The sequence below is a fragment of the Phoenix dactylifera genome, chromosome 8, assembly GCF_051530095.1.
Source record: "Phoenix dactylifera cultivar Ajwa chromosome 8, Ajwa_hap1_PhDact_Kaust_v1.1, whole genome shotgun sequence".
NCBI lineage: Eukaryota > Viridiplantae > Streptophyta > Magnoliopsida > Arecales > Arecaceae > Phoenix > Phoenix dactylifera.
Window position 1 is genome coordinate 33565350 of NC_143197.1, and position 21527 is coordinate 33586876.

The 21527-nt window shown below is 39.0% G+C and overlaps 1 protein-coding gene across 4 annotated transcripts; it reads right to left on the reverse strand.

Annotated features, from left to right (window-relative positions):
- Positions 1-8: 8 nt before the first annotated feature.
- LOC103704029 (RNA polymerase II C-terminal domain phosphatase-like 2) lies at positions 9-18356 on the reverse strand. Of its 4 annotated transcripts, XR_015968487.2 has the most exons (17): positions 17724-18356; positions 17159-17629; positions 16528-16738; positions 14754-14911; positions 14587-14657; positions 14383-14488; positions 14209-14298; positions 13547-13610; positions 10968-11104; positions 10833-10886; positions 10083-10179; positions 7526-7749; positions 7349-7429; positions 7085-7150; positions 6068-6138; positions 1879-1956; positions 424-944 (listed from the first exon to the last, which is right to left on the reverse strand). XR_015968487.2 is itself a non-coding variant. In XM_088703786.2 (16 exons), the coding sequence occupies exons 1-16, from the start codon at positions 17991-17993 to the stop codon at positions 222-224; spliced, it is 2214 nt and encodes a 737-aa protein (XP_088559912.2). In that variant the 5' UTR covers positions 17994-18356; the 3' UTR covers positions 9-221. The 4 variants fall into 4 exon arrangements, 3 of the variants coding, with proteins under 3 accessions (XP_088559912.2, XP_088559910.2, XP_088559913.2); XM_088703786.2 differs by lacking the exons at positions 424-944; positions 1879-1956 and adding an exon at positions 9-264; XM_088703784.2 differs by lacking the exon at positions 1879-1956.
- Positions 18357-21527: the final 3171 nt, after the last annotated feature.

Sequence of the window (21527 nt, forward strand, 5' to 3'; positions counted from 1 at the left end):
TGTATCAATAATATAAATTTTTATATCCAAGTGGCATCCATATCCATATTAACCAAATAAAACAAATATATCCACACAAGCACACACCAATATCAAATTCTTATCCAATCCAATTTCAGCCCTAACCTAATACATAATGGTGCCATTTTGTGTAACAAGTTTGGCTTGGTCATCAACCATGCTAAATTTGTGTTCACGGTAGCCTGCTTTTGAATTATCCGTTATCTGACGGGAATCATGTAGCTGTTGTTCTGCAAAATTTGACTGGAAAAAAACACATATCAGGCTGTTGTTTATACGCAGTGACTTGTCGCTAGGGGACATGACATAATTTGCAAGCTAGATATTCCATCAGTGCAAACCCTAAGACACCACACTTGGATGCAAATCCCAGCACACAAATAACCAAACAAACATTATCTCTAGTACAAAAAAAAGAAATCCTCATTGACTGACATCATCTCTAGATTACAGAAGTCACTTTCAGGCTCAACATCAAGCCATAAAGAGCTTTACACAACATAGTTGTTAAATCTCTATTTGAGAATTAGAAATTAGGTTAGCTCTCTCATGGTTAATCTGTGCAGGAATTTCCATACATCGCTATGTGCAACCCTAACTGAGTATGCTTCCAGATAAACTGTGCTGCAGATTGTTTGGCCACTCAAGAAAACAAACTCTGAAATTAAACTCCCAAGGAAGAGTTTCCTGTTGAATTTAGAATGCTTTGATCAGAAGGTGAGATGCTTGAGCTATGATAGTTGGACAAACATAAATCGACCATGGGCCTTCAAACCACTCAAAAGAGAAGTCCCAACGCTGTAATTCTAGTCTGCTAGTTAGTAGATTGAATTTCCATATTTATCATATTGAGAATATGGTAGGTTCTGTCACCCCTGCATTATTTCTTCCTTGGAGAACTACTGGGAAGAGCTGGTGGCAACCTGAACAAAAGAGATCAACTGTTGCACTAGAAAGCAGAATAGATACAATTGAATAGTTATCATTGGCAAACTAAAACAAGAAAACATCTCTCTTACAAGTTAAAATTCAGGTTTGCAGCAACTAGACCAAAGATCTAAAGAGTGGTGAAAGAACAATCAATGAAAATGTCATCAGCAACTTAGCTATCATCATATGGCTTGAAAGAACAAGATAACAGATGCAATAAAAAAAGTGTACAAAACCCAGCTCGGACTCCAAAAGACTTAGAATGGGCATCTTATTAAGGATTTGATCAATTTTTAGTTATAGATAATTGTAGTTGTCAAAGGCGCTCACATAAGCGCTCAGGCAAGATGAGGAAGCTCCTAATTTCCAAACATCACATGTTTTGGCAGTCTCTAGTCTATGCATCAGGTTGCTGTAAAATGAACTATTAAAATGATGTGAGACCATGTTTTACTATGATCTAAGCATCCATGTCCATTGATTTTCAATCTATATATGTTTTAACATGTGTAGATCATGATCTATAAGATGAATTCTCGATTTGAAAGCTTTATCGGGCATTTTAGCTTGTAGCAAAATGGAAACCGTCTAATTTTTGTGTCCACATAATACATAGGTTAGAGACCACTAAGTATGTGATTTTCAGGTTCTAGGAATGTCGAGGTTATATATCACAATCAATAGTAAGGATTGTTAACTAGGAAAATCCTTGTTGATTTTGGATTTGAGAGGAAAAGTTACCCTCTCCTCTCAAGAGTAGCGTAATCCATTCCATATATAAAGAGATGAATTTTGCTCCTCTGGAGAAGAGAGAGTACATTCCTCTCGAGTCCAAAAAAGAGAAGCAAGGCTACTAGGATTGGAAAAATATATTGGCAAAGATAATCATGAAATTATTTATCAACAAAAAGATAATCATGAAATTACATTATATTTCCATAATTGGTGGACGTTTTCTTCTCTCTTCCACAATAGAGGACTAATCAGATAAGGATGAGAATTCAGCTGCATGGATTGAAAGAAAGAAGAAACCCGAAGTGAAAAGAGGCGCTCTGGGAATGAAATTGACATAAAGAATATTCATGAAATATAGCCAAAATGCAAAACTATCTCATATATCACATATTCAAAACAATCTCCTTATAAAATAGATGACAATCCTTTTACCATCTAAGAGTAGCTGATAACATGAAAGTGAAAATGATTTATGAAACAAGCAGTGAAGTTCAAGAATAGGCAGGCTCGTGTATGGCTCGGATGGAGACATTCATGCCATGGCGTCGAGACTGGCTCCATTCAAATCCCTCAGGCATCCCAAATTTTTGTTGAGCATATAATACCTCAATTGCCTATGTCTCACCTACCCTCTTCAAGAGATGCATCAAGACTAGTAAGTTCCTACAGACATTATACTGCCCCTTGTGTGATTCTCTTTTTATCTCCATTTTGCTTAGCTTGTACACATACATAGATTTTGTAATCTTCCACATATTTCATTCCTTTCCCATATTTTTCCAACAAGCCATGAAGGGTTGCTCTTCCATTCTACTCTGACCACTTTATTCCACAAGGTTTCTTTTAATTATATTCATGTCTACCTCCTATCATCTATATGACCTTTTCTTCTACACCATTCTACTCATAATCATGGAGATTCAATAACCTCTCTCAACAGCCTATCCATAACATGCTCTTCCAACATACTCTATACTAGCAACTAGCACTTAACACGTCACAAAGTCACTCATCATCAGACAATCAACATTTTTTGCATATTAAATAGCGGAAACCAATTTTAGACATCTAAAGATGGAAGATTTCCGGAAGCAATGTGGAGAAGGTTGCTTAGCATCAAATTGAAGTAGATGAGACAAGAATTCTTCTTGCTTAACATCGCTAGTAGAACCTAATGACATGGCAGACACATCAGAAAACAAGATTGCCTCTTTCACTAAACCTGCTTCACCAAAAAAGTATAAATTTTAAAAATTCACCAAAAAAGAAAAGAAAAGAAAAGGTTTAAAAAAACATAAATATCTGAAACAGGTAATGATTAAACAACTAAGCTCTTTCCCACCCCCTGACTAGACTTTGGACTTTAATTAGAACAATTCACAACTCAAATCCCTACTCAAGTGGTGGTTCTTTTCTCTGTTAAACTGAAATCAATTCAATAACTAGCTATGGACAATATAAATAAAAAATTTGCATGCAAAGTTGCAAATATAAGTTTCTACATTTTCTAACCACCTTAGTGAAATCTTGCAAAAGTTTGGCTAAATTAGTGTTTATTGTATGATGCATCGTGCAAAAAATTCTAACAATGTATAATAAAAGTGGATGCCCCACCTGCCAAAAAAATTATCACCTTCATCAATAATAACATGTTTTGCCCTTCAGATCATTTTCGGTCAAGTCTGTTGGCTTGACTTCTCTCTTTTCGTGGAAGTTTGAGAATTATTTATAACCTACAATCCTGCACATGCAGTGCATGTGCATTTTTTTCCAACCTATGGGGCTCAAGCAAGGAGAGGAAGGGGCGGGCAGTTACCCTTTTTTTCCCTCTCTTCCATATTAAAGAGTGAGGCTGGAAAAAATTAATGCAGTGGAAGCACAAAGAGGCTTTTGATTTTTTTTTCTTTTATTGAGGTGGGGCCCGGCTTCAGGTATTGGCACCAGCCACATGAAGCCGGCCTCAAATCCTTGGCCATTGCATCTTAGTAGATTTATGCACTAGACAGGAAATGCTAAAACAATAAAAAAATGTGGTTACGTGAAGTCTCCATTCTCCACCTTATTCTTATCACCATATAAACAATTATTCCTATGAATTTTCATATGGCTTCGTAACAACCCAGGCTGCAATTTCCTGTCTTTCTCTATTCCATGTCAAACTATACAAAAAGGAATTTTGGTCCCCAAGAACTAATTCAAGAACCATATCTTTTCTGCGAAATGCAAAACAATCAAGAAAAAATGCTTCAAATTCTTGAGGCAAAGGATCAAAGCTCTCTACTACATGAAAAACTTCTATGTTTTGTGAAATTGAAAGGATGCTACTTGTATCACATGCCGTTTGCTTATTATAGCAAATTAAGTAGGCTAATTTTCTCATGATCCAAGGTGACCAGATAGATGTATCATGAAATTTTAAGACCTTCAACATTTGTATATGGGAGTAGTAGAAATTGAGCTCCACTATAACATGCCTACAGACAACTAGAAAGCATGGGCACTTCAAATCACATGTCGTGTCCATATCTAATAGGTACAGATACCGGTTTAAATCAAATTCTACCAAGATATGTGTTTGATACTTATGTTAAGTATCTTATATTTCTTCTTTGAAAGCAGTTAAGTATCTTATATTTCCAAATTGAAAAAGCACCCCTATACTTCCTAGATAGGGTTCTTTCCTTTTTTATGATTGTGAACCTTTTGATGATAATGCTATAATTTGAGTTGTGATATTGATATTAAAATATGAAGCATGGATTGGGATCTATGGGTTAGAATGATAACTAAGTGATAAAGATATTAAGTCAATTCTATTGTGTAAAAGCAAGAATTTACGTACCAGACCATACCAATTAATACAAGACATACCATATAGTAAACGTAGGGAACAAGTACACGATACGCCCCCCATACCGACTATTAGTACCAAGAGATGTACCATACCAACACTTGGCATAGGGTGTATCGATCGGGTAGTGGTGTGGGTGTCAAAATTGGTACTTAAAAGTATGAAGTTTGTTATGTTGATAGCCAATTGTGCTTTTTGTATGCTTATATATATATATATATATATATATATATATATATATATATATATATATGTTAAAAAGACAAATTTAATCATTGTTTTATCCTAGCCGTATTGCATCCAAACTTTTTCAAGATATTTTGTAATAGCCATGGTCTGTCGTACCACCCTGTAACGCACAGTACGCAGCATACCATACCGTATCAGGAGGAAACTGGTACAAAACTCAACTTCAAGTCGGTACAAGCCCTGTACTATCCTGTACTGAGTTGTACCACCTCGTACTGAGGTGTACTGAGGTGTGTACGTACTTGCATTGAGGCGTACCAAGATGTATACTGATTTGTATTGAGGCGCACCCAGATAAAAATTGAAAAAAATGATCAGTAAGCTATTTCGGTACATGGTGCCGAGATTGCAGACCTTCGTATTAGCGTATCCATAGTGTCTTATTGTATCACATACAACTCTATGCTTCATTGACCTACAAAGTTCTCTCACTTGAGCTGTCAATCCAACATAACTTTGTGGCGTTTAGCACTTTCCAAAACATATTTTAGGGGAAAAAACTTCTACCCACAAAAAAGGAATTAACACAAAAAGGAGATTGATGTCAACCCACAAACTAAAGTCTCCCATTTTGTTGGAACAGTATTCTGCAATCCGAATTATCAATGAGCTTCACTCTTGAACATATATCAAGTCGTAACTTCATATTGGTAAAAGTGATACCTGCTGGTAGCTAAAAGGATAATATTCTCAATGAGATATATATAGCATCAGAACACAAGGCTTGCTTGCATGGATGAGTGAGTAAAGTTGATTACAGGTAAGATTATTAGGTAAGCATGAATAATTACTTTGAATAAACTGGATTGGCTTCTCTTGTAAAGCAATTTCACTGACACGTCTTTAAGTTTGAGAGTCACCACTTTGTCAATTGTTTTGTCATACTATATCTGTCAACTAACCATTCCATTGGAGAAAAACATAATAAGCAGTGCTCAAAGAAAATCACAAAGTACAATTTGTCAAACCTATGTGCTTATATCTATGTAATATGAATACTAGCACCTCCACCAAGCTTAATCAGAAGATTAATTATACCTTTAAAGATCAAAACATGATGACAACTCTTGTAGTTTATGCTTGTTTTCACCCAATGAAGCTACTAAAGGAATGTCTGTACACTTAAAAAAGGTAAAGAACTATTGCCAGATGTTAATAATTAACTGTCAAGATGCTTAACTTGCCTGTCATCAATTGATGCTATTTGTTCTCACAATCTATCAGGGAGAACTAAAATGTCCAAATCCGAACAGAGCTGAAGAACAATGATGAGAATATTACCTTGATGAATTTGAACTTTGCCTTTGTGAACTGTGTGTTGCTTTCAGAGTCCTGAGCGCCTCCTCAGCAGCCTGTGAAGTGTAAACAATTGACTAAAAGTTAGACATAAACTTGGACATAAGAGGTAAAGCACTTTGTGAGCTAGACGTGTGACAAAACAATACGTGAAGGTTCAATGAGTCGCAAAGTACATGACCTTTCAATGGAATGTCAATATAAGCTCAATCTTTGCATAAATCAAAATGACATATCAGGTAGAGTATTGCAAGAAATTACTCCTGAGAGATGAGAATGAATGATGAAAATGGTTGATTCAGACCAATTTTAATTAATGGCCCTAAGTCTCTAGCATGCAAGAGCTCCGTAATACAAACTTGAAGTTGAGAAGTTTGAAGTATTTTCTCTCCGCTGTCTTATTGAAGATTAACAGCTGATATTTCAGGAGACAATTAACAATGTACTCAGTAGATATGATGATGAAATCTTGTCTATATTTTGCATTTGACCTAACTACACATGCTTAAAACACCTCAAAGTGAATGTCATGTGCTTATTGATGTAACTACAACGGCTTGCAACTTGGCCAGACCCAGATAGATTAGATCTATGGAGATACTCCTAATCATTAATGTTCTAATCATGCAAACTAACATATTAGCACAAACATACTTAAGAAAATTAACATATTTATGCATTTTGCTTAAGAAAATTATTAGTACAATAGGATGAAAAATAAACATTAGCATGTACATGTGATGAACAATTCTAGGATGAACTACTATATTAAAAGGACGTAATATATTCTGTAAAAAGAACTAATAACGAAATATTTGTTGAAGCTAATGGTTATAATAAAAAAAGGCATCCGGGTACATAAGGGTCCCGACACTACAGAGTCTGGAGAGGGTCAGATTGAAGCTGATGGTATTAAAGTGCCTAAAAGATACACAGCTGAAACATACTCCACATAGATTGAGCAATGAGAAAACAGGCGACAGCAGAAGATGATAGTACAACCTGAAGCTTGGCCTCCTCTCTACTCAAACCAACTCCCTTTCCTAAAATTTGTCCTGCTAATTCAACCTACAGAATAGATTACAAGAACCCACATCTGAAATCAGGTGCACCATAACTAGCATATAAGTATAATATGCATAAGAAAAAAAAACAAATGTTATGAATAGCTGAACAAGGACAATTAGCAGCATAAAACAACTAAAACCATTAACCTTAAGACAGTTGTCTATAACAATTAAAATTCAGTTGTCTGGATTGATTTACCTGAAAATAGTGCTCTCCTTTATTTAATGTCATGGAAGCTGGGGCTTGATCTCGGAAGACTATGTTTTGACCCTCCAAACACTAGGCACAGTCATTATATTTGGTTAGCACAATGGGAATAAGATGACTGCCGAAGGTGACTCAGAATTATGGTACAGCACAATTTTCATCTCTTACAAGTTCTCTGATACCGAATAGGACAGATGACAATCTTCCTGAGTCATTTGACTGAGACATTTGTTCTGATGTACTTGCACCTGCAAGGTCTTCTTTCTTAGATGGCTCATCCGGAACAGGATTGATAATTTCGCGTAGAAAGCCATTTTCAGTTCCAAGTGAAGCATTATCTGATTCTCTATTTGCACCTCCAGAATTTGGTGCAATAAATGATATATAGTTGCCTGCATTTCCACAATAAATGGAAAAAAGCGCAACTTAAGCAAATAATCACCTATATTGAACTGAAAAAAGAAGTCTTTGACAAATCTCTCAATGAATACAAATTCATGACGGTGATTCCACATTCACCCAACTACTACATTTATAAATAACTCTTTTGTCAAAGAGATAAAGAGACAACAATTTAATACAGTCTTGCATCAACTAAAAGTAGAAGTAAATTTACCAAATTAAATGATTTAAAAAAAAAAGATGAATCAGGAATGGCAGCCATCCATCCAAGATGCTTCACTCACGTGAACAGCGCAAGCCCAGTGATATTATAAATAGAATATATGTCATTGTATGTGTTTCCATGTACCAAAAGCAGAGAGCTCTCATAAAACTACGTTAGCAATCAAATATTATGACAATGAACTAAAGGTTAAGTCATTAGCATTATGCAAGATAAGGTATCACCAGACATATTGCCAGGCATATGATGGTGATAATTATATCATTCATATGTAGCTGTACATTAGTTTATTTCACTATTATCAATCTTTACATTATTATTGTTTAGAGAACAAGTAATTATCAAACAGTATCTCTTTAGCATCTTATTAGTTTCAAATAATTTATAATTCTTCCTACTTTCATGCTTTCGGTCTAAAAACACAGAAATCATAAAACTGGTCATAATAAATTAAACAGCATGCATCAAAACTATGTGAAACATGTTGCTGTGACAATTTTCTCTTATTTCTCCTAATTTTTCAATAAATTTTCTTTTTGTGGTTCAAACACTGAAACTTGAGCTGAAAGTGCTGAATGACTGAAATTGCCAAAACCTAAACTCTACTTAGGAGGACTGAATCCAAAACCAAAACCAAGTTTTAAAACTTTGGACCATCTATTTCAGCCTCAACTAAAGGTCTATGTAGGTCAAACGGACCCAAAAGACAGCTCTTGTAAGTGATTTGGTAATAGCCATTAATATGTACCTATCCACAAATTTTATATTGTAAGTGATCAGCTTAAGAATAAGGCATGATTTGTAGTATTGAAGCAGTTTGCAAATTCATGGCCAAGTCAACTTTGGGCAAGAGTGGGTACTGCTATAAACGAACATGTCTAACTAGCAGGTGCAGACCTAGCTTATAGCTTAGATAGTTTAAGTTCATTACCAAGGAGCAATCTGTAAAGATTCCTCTAGACTTTCAAAGTCCAGATGTAGATGAAAGAAGATAAGATATGACATGGCAAACTACTTCCATCTTTAAGCACAATCGTAAGTCCCAATTATAGCATATTTACCTCCCACTATCGGTAAGGTTATTGATTGAGAGAACTTTAAAGAAAGAGATAAAAAAGCATTAATTGAGAGAACTTACATTGCTGAACTTTAAACACTTCTCACACTCATAAAACTAAACAAGACCTCTAATGGAATATATGCTGGTCAGGCTAAAAGTTTCTCACAGAAGAATAACTATAGTACCTCAAAAGATCCTGCACAAGCAGAAGATGAGGTAAGAATTAGTGATTGGAGAGAGAAAATTTCTGCAATTAGGGGAACTCCAGGATTGCAAAATCCCAGATAATCAGGGATATTGCATTCCTTCTCTAAGGTGATTTCCAATATCCCAGTTTTCTTAAGATTGTGTAAGTCCGGTTTCTTGATCGAGAGAATTACTTTTGTTCCTACCACCAATGCATTCTCACCACTTGCCATAGAAAATACTTATTGACAGCTATTTCCGAGACAAGTTGTACGAACCTCAGAAGAGGCCCTCACAGAACAGCATTATATGCACAACACTCGATACATCTGATACCCCTTCCATTTTGTTTCAAATCTATAGCCTCTCTCTGTTCTTATGGCATAAAAAGATCAAAAAGGCAAGCACACTGTCTAGTAACAATGGCACCAAGCAACCCAGTTTTTATACTGAAGGTCTACTAGACATGAACAAACATAGCTATGCAATTTAAAACAAGGCGAACAAGAGCATTGCTACGCGTACCACAAAAATATACCCAGAATGGGAGCAAACAGGGTCTTCTCCACAATTGCTGGTGTCTGGGACTTTTTTAGGGCCAAATGCCTATTTTGCCCTCAGCAGTTCATCAAAATCCCATTGTGTCCATTTTAAGTATATTACAGAGTACACAACATCTTCCAAGTGACAGATTATGGCGAGCTCAGTGGCATCTTCAATTTCTTTAATTTTTTCTTTTTAAGCAATTACCAAGCAAGTGCCCATGAACATAATAAACAACAAAATCTACGAAGTGACAATTCATCAACAAATTGCACACAATTATCAAACTTCAAGAATATATCAATTCTTACTAGCCAAATTGCGGAGAGCATTCTCAGCAGCTTGTAACTGAGCTTCTTTCCTTGTTCTTCCCATCCCAATTCCGATCCTTTCAGTGCTAAATAAAACCTGAACCAATAAACCAGAGAGAAAACTTAAAACCTTTGCAGTAACATAGCAAAAGACTGTTTTCACCTTGATGATCAAATTAGAAATTGAACAAGCCAGATTAAAGAGAAAACAAGAGAACCAAATTATTTCATAAGCTCCTAACTAAAATAAATGCAAGAGAGAATTGTCTCTGTATTTGCTATCTGGAAAGATTTCAAGCCAGCTGTCCAACAAAAAATAATGGCGTCTATCATATTTCAAGTTCCAATTACTAACTACCTTATCCAAAGCTAGGTTTGAAAAACTCACCATATCGCAGTACCTGTATATGCGCCACAGGACATACCATGCCATATGCCTCATATCAACAAACGAGAAGAAGATACAGGGGCATACAAAAATATGTACCAAGCCAATACATGATCAGTACACCGGTTTCAAACCTTCTAAAGTAGATCCAAATTTGGTTGTTTTCTTAAAACAAATTCATGGCATTACCATCAGTACAAGGCGAAATTGAAAGGATATAGGCAAATAAAGAAATCTGAGCTCCTAGCTGCTAGATAATATCATATGCTAATCTCCAGAAGAAAGAAGAAAGAATGGTTAAACAAAAAGATAGATTAGAAATGACAATGCATGTTCATAAAAATAGACAGGTAATTACAGACCTCAACAGAAAAATGCAGGTCCTTGCTGCTGCCTATGACGGACCTGAACTCAACCTAAATAGAAATAAAAGAAGTGCCACAAGTCAGAGATTCAACAAACTAAGAGCCCTTGCACACAAATACCACTCAAAGTACCTTACAGTCACACCTCCGGCCAATTTCTTGCAACACTCCAATAAATAAGGAGGATGGCAGTAGAGTCATTTGACCTGTTTCACTATCTAGACGACTTCTGTTGTTGGCAGATGTTCGATTTAATGATAGCTCATCATCTTCACCAAAAAATAGGTCAGTTAAGCATTGAAATTTCTAAAAATTATCCATCATATGCGTCTACAAAAGGCTCCACGAAGCATAACAAACTTTTTTAGATGAACAAATTGCTTATGCAGGTCCTTTTCATATATTGAAATTTCTAAAAATTATGCCCCATATGCTTTTACAAAAGGTTACACAAAGCAGAACAAACTTTTTTAGATGAGCAAAATGCTTATGCAAGCCCTTTGCATGTTTACTACATTTCTTCTCTCTTTTCTTGGTTTACAATAATCTCTCTGAAAACTATCACTATAAAGATGCATGCGCATATCCGTGCTTGCAGATACAGATATACTCAGGAAAGAGTCAATACAACACCAACATAATTAATGTAAATGGGCTCATATGGGTGTGAATTGCTTATCTGCCTAATTCAAGTGGACGGGAAATCTAATCCATAGAATTATAATTTCTAACAAGCATGTTTCATGTGAAGCTTTAAGTCCCTGATTTCAAAAGCTAAAAAGTGAAGACTTGCTTCAGCTAAGTGAGGCATCATATACATGAATCTGCAACATGAAAAAAAATCCTATATTGGAAGACAAGCATGGGCTAGAACCTATGCTCATAATGCAATATAGTGTAAGCCCAAATTACTATTTCTGCAAATGACTGCAAGAAGTGTAAGAAACAAAAACGGGAACCAACATTTTAGGCCTGTTTTGCATCACCTTTTTCCTTTTAAAAAAAACAAAATCCAATACAAAAAATATGTTTGATTCCCATATTTTATTTTTTATGTTTTAAAATGACTTTCAGAATTTATGGAAACAATGGAAGTAACTTTTTGAGTGTGAAACAACTCATCGTATCATGCTCCTAACTTCCTGAATTATTTATATCTTCTCTTCTTCCCTCCTCTCCCCAAACCCTATTCAAAGACATCGACCCTCATAATCTTTGAGATCAGGCACATCGACAAGAAGCATCTTCAGAAAGCCTTTCCTCTCTTCCACACATCCTTTCCATCTCCTTGTTATCTATCATACTCTTGTGTTGTTTTCATGCTGTGAGGATGCAGATCATAGAAAGGAATGGACGAGCAGGGAAAGGAAAGCGCTAGCAGGAGTTAGAGAGATAGTGAGAGAGAGAGATAGAGGGAAAGGAATATCCTAGGAAAGGAGGGATTTTTGTGCATGACATTCAAAAGAGAGATGGGAAACAGTGGTCTCCTTGATCCCCTTTTCTTAAAAATCGCTGCAGTGCCACTTGTGGAGCGAAAGCAAGCAGGCGAGAGATAGAGGGAGAAATGGAGGAAGGTTCGGCCATGTTTACCAAACTAAGGAATGACCACCGCTAGGCTCTGCCACCGGTCACCTGCCATCTGAAGTGAGATCAGGAAGTGCTATAATTTAGTCACATACCAATCTGATGTGCTACCATCCTTACTAACGATATTTAGTTTGACTCTTAGCATATAATTTTGCTTTGAACATGAAAAATGTTCCCCATGCAAAAAGTAATCAGATGTCCCTTTCCTATTAATCAAGACTCTTTTAACACAGAAATTTTGGGGCATTCTTTTTATAGTCACATGAGCTTAAATTGCAAGAAATAAGGTAGGTCTCCTTGCCCATCAGCCAGTGTTTCTAACTTTAATGGCAAGCCTGATCTTGGCTACACTAGCCATGGCCAAGAATAGGGCACCGGTTCTGCAGCATGTTTGATGTTGCTTTTGCTTTGTAGAAAGAGAAAAAGAAGCCAAAAATTAGGTTTCCTAACTTCTTCTAAAAGCCCATTTTTGATTTTTTTTTTTTTTCATCTTGTACAAGCAATTTTCGGATGATGTTAAGAAACATATTTTTTCTAGGAAGTCTTTTTTCGTTTTAAAAGTCCAAGAAGCACTTAGCAAACACCTTTTTTTTTTGCTTTTTCCACTTTAAATATACTTCATTCTCCCATGGAGCCTTTTCAGCTTAGTGTTATGCGTTCATGCAGACCCATTTGATAGGAAGAAGTTGAATGACATGATAACTAATAAGCTTACGAAAGCAACTCTAAAATACTAGTTGATGTTATTATATGGTTAAAATATATACTAATTTATTTGATGCATTTTAAGATATAGGAATTTAAAATATGCTAAAATATTCTTGTTAACAGTAATCTAAATGATAAATGATATGTGAAAGTTGAAATGGCACGACATTTTCTACGCTTTCACAAAGAAAGTCCAAAAACTTTGGGTGTATATGTAGAAATTTGTAACATGTAATATATATTTTGTGTCCTTATATAACTTCCTGATGTCACTAATAGGAAGTTTATTTGACCTTATTCTGTTAACAAAGTTCATACAGAGAAGCCGTTAGAGAAGGTGCTCAGAAACATAAACAAAAACAAATAAGTGATGAAGCAGCAAAATCAAAAATCCGTATAGATCAAGATAACGATACCTGAGAAAGAGGAAAGAGAGGTCTGTGCTTGATGTTGCATATGTTGCTCATCGCCAAGGTGTACCTTAGATAGCAACATTTGAATAAGCTGGTTTGTATAAAATCTCAAATCAACAAATAAAACCATTATGGGAATTTCAAATCACCTATTGCAGCATGAGCCATTCAAATTTTAACTTGAGAAATGTTATTATTAAGCAAATTTTTAACTTCAAGCATTCTAAATTTATAAATTACATGGACAATTTTTTTTTGCGCTGATCATTTTCAGAATAGACAAGTGCATAAACACTGTTAAGAAGAATGATTTTGCATGATGATAACATGTTGGCTCGATACGGACATCCGAGAAAAAAAAACATACGAGAATAGACAAGTGTCTAGATATTAATAAGAACAATGATTTTGCATGATTATAATGTACTGGCTTGACACAAACATCAGTGCGACTCCAAAAAACAGAGAAATTCAGCATGGCTGGAAACATCTGAGAAAGATGAACATATCATGGAAACCAGGCAAAACCTAAAAATGGAAAACAGTCATCAGTTATCAATGTATCATCAGATTTTGCATTCATCTTATTTTTTGATGTTTCCCATGAAAGCATGAAATTCAAGAATGACCATCCAACCACAATTTTTGACAAAAAAAGAACCTACCGGTGGACTTAATCTTCTTTCAGCCTCAGAACCATTCATACCCTCTGATATGGGAACATCTCTGTTGCTGTTTGGTACAACGTTAGTGTCCTGACAAACCATCAAAACTCAGAATAATTTCTGAACAAACAGATATCTCACTAAAAAAACTGCAAATTAATAAAAGAAATATACCTCTGACATCAAGTAGTCACTCACATCTGGAGCATAAGGTAAATCCAGTATATCATTTTCATAACACAATTCAAATATCTTCCGCAACAGGTTCTCATCAAATTCTCTGCCAATCAATTTCATATATAAGTATATATGTATAACTATAAACAGTGTATATTAGTAATACAATGTAGAATTAAGGTTTGGCATCCATTCACATACTTGAAAAAACCACCTCGGACATTGCATGCAACATTTCTTGCAACACACAAAACAGGAACAGTATTGGCCATCTGCAGAGTAAATTTTAGAACAAAATATGGGTTGGACTTATGATGGACATTCTACCAATGACTAAAATATAAACAAGGCCAATTTGCAATAAATACCTCTGCTTGAGGAGCATAGTAAGGAGTAAATGCAGGAACAACATGAACTCGCGGTTGATCCTTATCATCCCAAACCTGCAGCCGGTCATCAATCACCATAGCCATTTTTGGATGGCAAACCACATCTTGAAAAACATGTTGCAACGACTTCCTTGAACCTAGCAAATGTGAGGAATGGAAGATGGGTATTCAGAAACAAGGAATGCGATTTGACAACAGTTTATAAATACTTAAATGAAGTGAACATGTTCAGGCATAACGTAAGCTAATAATAATATCAAAGTGAAGTGTTTAAAATTCTTTTTTATAAAACATTATAACCTAGAGACAAGTAATGTGTCCTATCAAATCTGAGAAACATCTTTCAGTAATTACATAGAAAAATAGAGACATTGTTAACCCATAGAAGAAGCATGTCTAATAAGCAAACTTGACACACAACTATATAATTTTTGTAGTCTTTTTTTTGGAAGTGATAATTTTTATAGCCATAATATCAAAGTCCCACAGGTGATAATTTTTTGAAAGTGATAATTTTGAAATTATCATACATGCTTATCAGACAAGAATCCTACAAGTATTAGAAGGCCCACAAAGTGGAAATACATATCGAGCAGCAACACCTGAGCAAATTAGAAGAATCAAGGTAACTTAGGACCTATTTGGCATCCCTTTTATTTATTGTTTACTATTTTAAAAATACAAAAACAAAACATGTTTGGTGCTATTATTTTTATTTTCTATTTTCAAAAATCAGTTTCATTATTTCTAAAAAATAAAACTAAGAAATATTTAATTTCAATATTTTTTTAAAAAAAGAAACTCATATTTTTTGCCACCCCCATCGCCATCGCCGCCTCTACCGCCACCACCATTGCCATCGCCGCCTCTACCACCACAATAATCATCACCTCAAGCACCATCACCAACACCATCCCCGCCGCCACCACTGCCTTCACTATATCACCATTATCATTATCGCCGCCCGTATCATAACATCGACACCCCTGCCACTACCGCTGCCTTCACTATATCACTGTTATCATTATCGCCGCCTCTATCATAACGTCGACACCCCCGCCACCACCATTATAGTTGTCGTCACACCACTACCGCCATCATCGCCACGTTCACCATATAGCTGGCACCCCACCACCGCATTCATTTCCACCACCTCCACCCTACAAACCGCCACCATTGTCGTCGCCTGTGCCACATTGCCTGTGCTCCCACCACCATCGCAGACTTCATCACCACCTCCACTCATGCCACCGTTGCCCCCACCAACAACACCACTAATGTCACCACTACTTCTATCACTCCGCCACCATCACCATGTTTATATTTTTTAAGAAAAATAATTGATTATACGAAACATGTTTATATTTTTTTAAAATTTAGAAAAATAAAATTTTAATTTTTCAATTTTTGAGTATAGAAAAAAAAATGAAAGTGATGTCGAACAGCACCTTAGTGTGTAAAACAAATGTCCAAATTACATGGTCTACAATTTTCTAATCACAATACAATCATATTCAGATCATAGTCTCTTTTAGCCATTGTATAAGGTGAGCTTACGAGAAAAAGACTGTCATGATGCCAGAAATACAACATAAACAGCAAAATAATGGATACAATACAAGTAACAAAACAAGAGTATATATTATAGGTGCTTTGTACAACTCAGACAATTTCTAGTTAATAGTTCAACTTAAGAAGTAAAAATCTGCCATGATTCAAATCAAACCTTCTTCATAAAGCTAAAAATTCTTGCCTGACTTTACACATACTACACGATCCAGAAGTTGTCTTGAGCTGATCAGATGAGCTTCTGGGTCAAGGAGCCTCCACATCTCCAGAGCATAGTCTCTTTCAGCCATTGTACACACATAAACTTCAAATCGTTTGCGCCCTTTTGCAGTTAAATAGCTCCTCAAATCCTCCCAAGCAGGTCGTAGCCTCACAAACACACTAGTATCACGGATCTGAGAAAAAAAGATGATTTTATCACTGAATGACAGCAAAACATATACCATCCTTCAAAAAATGGTGAGATCATCTGTCTTTGACAAATCTAAAAGGTTGCACATTGGTTGGAAACAGCTTCAGTAGAAAAGCAACACTAAATTCTTGGTGAGCTCTAGTGAGCAGCAAATATTTCCAACTTTTGTTTGTCACGATTCTTAGAGATTGCCTGCAGAACATATATTCCTGGCACAGCTTCTTTTTTTCCATCTCAGACAGATTTGAACGAGAACATACACATACTAACAGCATTAGTGAACTTTTTATTGTGATCAACAAGAGCAGAATCACTGAGACTGAATAAAGCATAAACTTCATATATACATGTGTAGAAAACAAATAAAAAAAATAAGAAAAAGCGTCAGTAGTTTGAAATCAACCTCTGGATTGATCCGAGTCAAAACAATGTTCCTTTCTTGCAACCTAATGACAGGCCGAACGATGCGCTCCAGGCCACCAGGTAGTCCTGGAACCTCCTCATTCTGAACGCCAACCATCTTCCCGTTGTCGGAAACAGCATCGTTCTCTATGTACTGCTTCAACAGATCCTTATCCTCGATGTACCGCTTGAGCTCTGCGGACATTCCCGAAAACCTAGCACGATCATCCTCGACATCGATCCTGCGGGACAAGGCCTCGATTCTGTCCTCGAATGACTTCATCGTGTTGGCAACGATGAGCGTCTCATCAAGATCGAAAACGATCGCAAGGCACCGCAGATTGAGCATACCCAGGCACGATGCGTACAGACCAGCCTGCACAGCGCAGCACCAGAAGCAAGGGACCTTTTGCACCTGGCTCGGCATGGCCACGAGATGCAATTCTTCCTTTCCGACGACTACCACGGCAGTCTGCAGGGAGTAAAGCAAAGCATTGAGAGCAAGGGAGAAGGTAAGGAAGATAGGATGACAGAAAACGAAGCACGGGGCACAGAGGAAGGAGGACCTTATGCTCTTGGAAACAGGAGAGATAGAGCCGGCGTAGGAGGGATTGTTCGGTCGCGGACTTGGCCTGGACCTTGCAGCGGACGGAGAAAGGGGAGATGGTCTGTAGGATGGAGAGGGGAGGGCACCTCTCGCTGGGAGGAGAGAGGTGGCTGATGCGTATCTCGTTGCTGGGGAAGGGGAAGGCGTGGTTGTTGGTGGGGAATACCTCGGCTTCTCCGAGGCACACTTCTCCATGGTAGACCGTGGAGTTGATCCCTGACCGACTCATCGGTAGGGATTGGAGATTCGATCCAGAGGGTAAAAGATTGGGAAAATTTAGCAGTGTGGCGTATATGCAAGGAGAAGAAGAGGATGGTCGAGGCTTGACGAGTAGAGAAATTAGGGCTTCCGGACGAAGGCTTCGGAGAACTCGGGGGGGTGAGAGCGCAAGAATGCCGTTGAGAAATCGCCGCGCCTGCGGATGTCTTAGGGTTTGGAAAGGTACCAAGAATGCCGTCGCGGTTCTATCCCACCCCACACTTCCCCTCCCTCTCTCTCTCTCGACTCCGTGCACTGCGTGGCTCGGTGAGAAAGAATAGACGCCCCCCTCCCGCAAAGGGCCTCAGGCGCTACAAAGTAGCCAAAAGGGGGTGCCTTATATAGACAGAAGAGGGGTGGTTCTATATACACCCCCCCTATTGCTAAGGACACCCCCAAAAACCAAAAAAAAAATACCCAAACTAACCTTTAGTGTAATTACCATATTGCCCTTGAAATTTTCTCAGTACACCCCCCTTCATCACCCCTCCTCCTCCTCTTCCTCCCCCCCTCCCCCCTGCGCCCGCTTCCTCCTCCTCCCCATCCCCCACCTCCCCGTCCTCCTCCTCCGCCTCCCCCCTCCTACCCCTCCTGATTTCCCGCCTCCCCCATCACCCCTCCCCATCCTCCTCCTCCTCCCCATTCCCCACCTCCCCGTCCTCCTCCTCCGCCTCCTCCTCCTCCTCCTCCGCCTCCCCCATCACCCCTCCGCCTCGTCTTCCTCCCCCCTCCCCCCTGCGCCCGCTTCCTCCTCCTCCCCATCCCCCACCTCCCCCCCTCCTCCCCTCCACCTCCCCGTCCTCCCCCTCCACCTCCCCTCCACCTCCCCGTCCTCCTCCTCCGCCTCCCCCCTCCTCCTCCGCCACCTCCTCTCACTCCTCTTCCCCCACCTCCCCGTCCTCCTTCCTCCTCCTCCCCATCCCCCACCTCCCCCCGCCTCCCCGTCCTCCTCCTCCGCCTCCCCCCTCCTCCTCCGCCGGCGGGTGTTTTGGAGGGGAAGAGCGGGGTGGAGGGGGGGGTTTGGGGGGTGTAGAGAGCAATTTAGGTGAAGGGGTGGGAAGGGTGGGGGGTAATTTAGGAATTTTTAATTTTTTAGGGGTGTCCTTAGCAAATGGGGGGGTGTAGAGAGTATTTAATTTTTTTTTAATTTTTGGGGGGTGTCCTGAGCAATAGGGGGGTGTATATAGAACCACCCACAGAAGAGGGGTGCTTGACAATTACAGACTCGACCTTCTGCAATATTACGAAACTACAACCCGGACCGAACCCGGACGCGCACAGGATTTTCGGCGCGGACAAAGATCCGTGCCTGCGCGAGTGCTGCGTGTCCCGTTGGGCTGGGTGCGGCCAAATCGAACCGACCGCTGAGCCCAGCCTCGACTCGACCCATCAATCTTTCAGGAGACGACGGTGAACCCAGCCAGGCGCCCCTAGATGGTGTGGAAAAACGGTGGCAAGATTGTACCATCAGCCAATCTCTCCATGAATTGCCCCAGTTAATTTGCGCCATGTGGCAGGTAAGAAGCTAGGGAGAAGGTAAAAATACTGCTGTTGCTGCTAGAGCCCGAACCGAAGTATTGGGGTCACAAGTGTACCGAAGTGAATTAGCGAGGTTGGGTGCCCTCCAAGCTAAAATGTTGGGCTGACGGATGGAGCACTGATGACAACTTTAATTGAACTCGAGTTGAGGCTCATTTGGTGATCCCAAACAGACCTAAAGTCATACAAGAATGTCTTTTTGCCGGAGTTTGTCCGACGAGAGGCCCTTCGATATTCAAGTTAGTCGGATTCTATGGAAACAATAGAAGAGAGAGAGGCAACAGAGTTTCCGAAAAGGTAGAGTAGAGAGAAGAACTTACCGGAGGATCCTCTGGTCCTCTCTTTATATAAGATGGGGTCAGTGTCTGTTATCCAGACTAACGGAACATGCAATAACTGTTAGATAATGGCTCCCACATTACGTACATGGTAACAACCATTTCATTCGTGCAAAAATGGCCAAGCTGTCAAAACCACCATCGAGATTGTAGTTATGTTCTTAATGGACATTAATTGCCCTCCAGCAGACTTCAATAGAAGACACATGGTTGTTCTTTATTTCTCGGTCAGACCAAAATGGCACTTCGGCTAGCACCGACATAAAACACTTCAGGCAATGCCAAGATTGGGCACTTCGATTTATACCGAGGTCGGGTTGACAAATGTACACCATATCAACTTCCATTTTATCTCCGGGAGTAGAGGTTTGGGAGAGAAAAGGATTGATAAATTTTATAACAATGGCGGTGCTATTATTTTGTATATTGTTAAAGATCCATTGTTCCATTTTTTCTATAATGTATATAATATGGTGAGTGATGTAGCCTAGATTCAACCCCCAACAACAGTTACAGCCTGAATTTTGCGCCTACTAACAGCATGGCATGTGGTAAAACTATATTCAAACCAATTTGAATTCTAGATAGGTCAAGATTAGGAAGGCCACTTGCTGCTCTGTACAATTCAATAGATCTAGATAAGAGAAGACTATTGTCGCTTTTCTCCTGATTTTGGAATCCAACCTGACGGAACTATGCCTCCTCTACAAAAACTAGGGCTAGGGACCTAAGTACGGATCACCCTCATTTTAAATCACCCATACCTCTACTCTTCTAATCTGCTCTTCGGACCTTCTTCTGCTCTCTTGTTCCACCAAAACCTTGTCTGACTTACGCATTGGAGGGCTCCATGCCGGATCAACTACAGTAATCTTCGTTTCTCTGCTCTTCTCTTATTGTGTAGGTTAGAGCTCTCTCTCTCTCCGATTAAACCTATCAACAATCATCAAATCTTCAACAGTGTTGGGTTAAGTTTTGGCGACAATAGCTTGGTGTCCTCTGTAAGAATTGAAAAAAGGTTTGAAGCCATAATGTCCAAAAAAACAATAACAAAGAAATTATCCACCAGGCTCTGCAGAACATCTAGCCAAAGTCTCATGGCTTCGTTGCAACTCTCGGTGGCCTAGACCTCCTCAGGACCCTCAGCCTACCCCAAGGGCTATTAATGTCAAGCAATTCAATTTGTTTTATCCAATAGGTGCAGAACTTCACAAACACGATGTAGAATCTGCATCAGCAAATGGCCAACCTGTCAGCCAATAAGTTGAGCGACTCAAAAAGCTTGACGTAGAATAGTAGCCATCCTTTGATAGGCGCACTCGTCCACAGCGGGTCCGAAGACCCAATCCCCGATATCTAGGGGCCTTCATCACCCACGATGGAAGCAGAGGGAAGAAGAGCTCGGCGTCTGCGAGAGCAACGGAGGAAGTGGGAGACGCTCGGAACGTGGGAAGTGGGAAGGCAGGCATGCAAGCTCGGCTCGACGTGGGAGACGCGGAACGAGGCGAAGAGACGAGCCCCGAAGCCACGCGTGTGGGGTACGACGAGGTGGACGTGGGACGAGGTAAGGGGGAGTTGAGCTCCGAAGCTCAGGCCGTGGGGTACGGGAGTGGATGAGTGATGGTGAG

What these genes read in the sequence shown, in the direction of transcription:
- LOC103704029 (XM_088703786.2), bottom strand. Translation starts at nt 17,993, where the DNA reads ATGAGTCGGTCAGGGATCAACTCCACGGTCTACCATGGAGAAGTGTGC. An exon ending in GTGACTACTTGATGTCAGAG is followed by an intron (nt 14,299 to 14,382) that starts GTATATTTCTTT and finishes ATGGTTTGTCAG; the next exon opens with GACACTAACGTTGTACCAAA. An exon ending in ACCTGCATTTTTCTGTTGAG is followed by an intron (nt 10,180 to 10,832) that starts GTCTGTAATTAC and finishes TTATTGGTTCAG; the next exon opens with GTTTTATTTAGCACTGAAAG.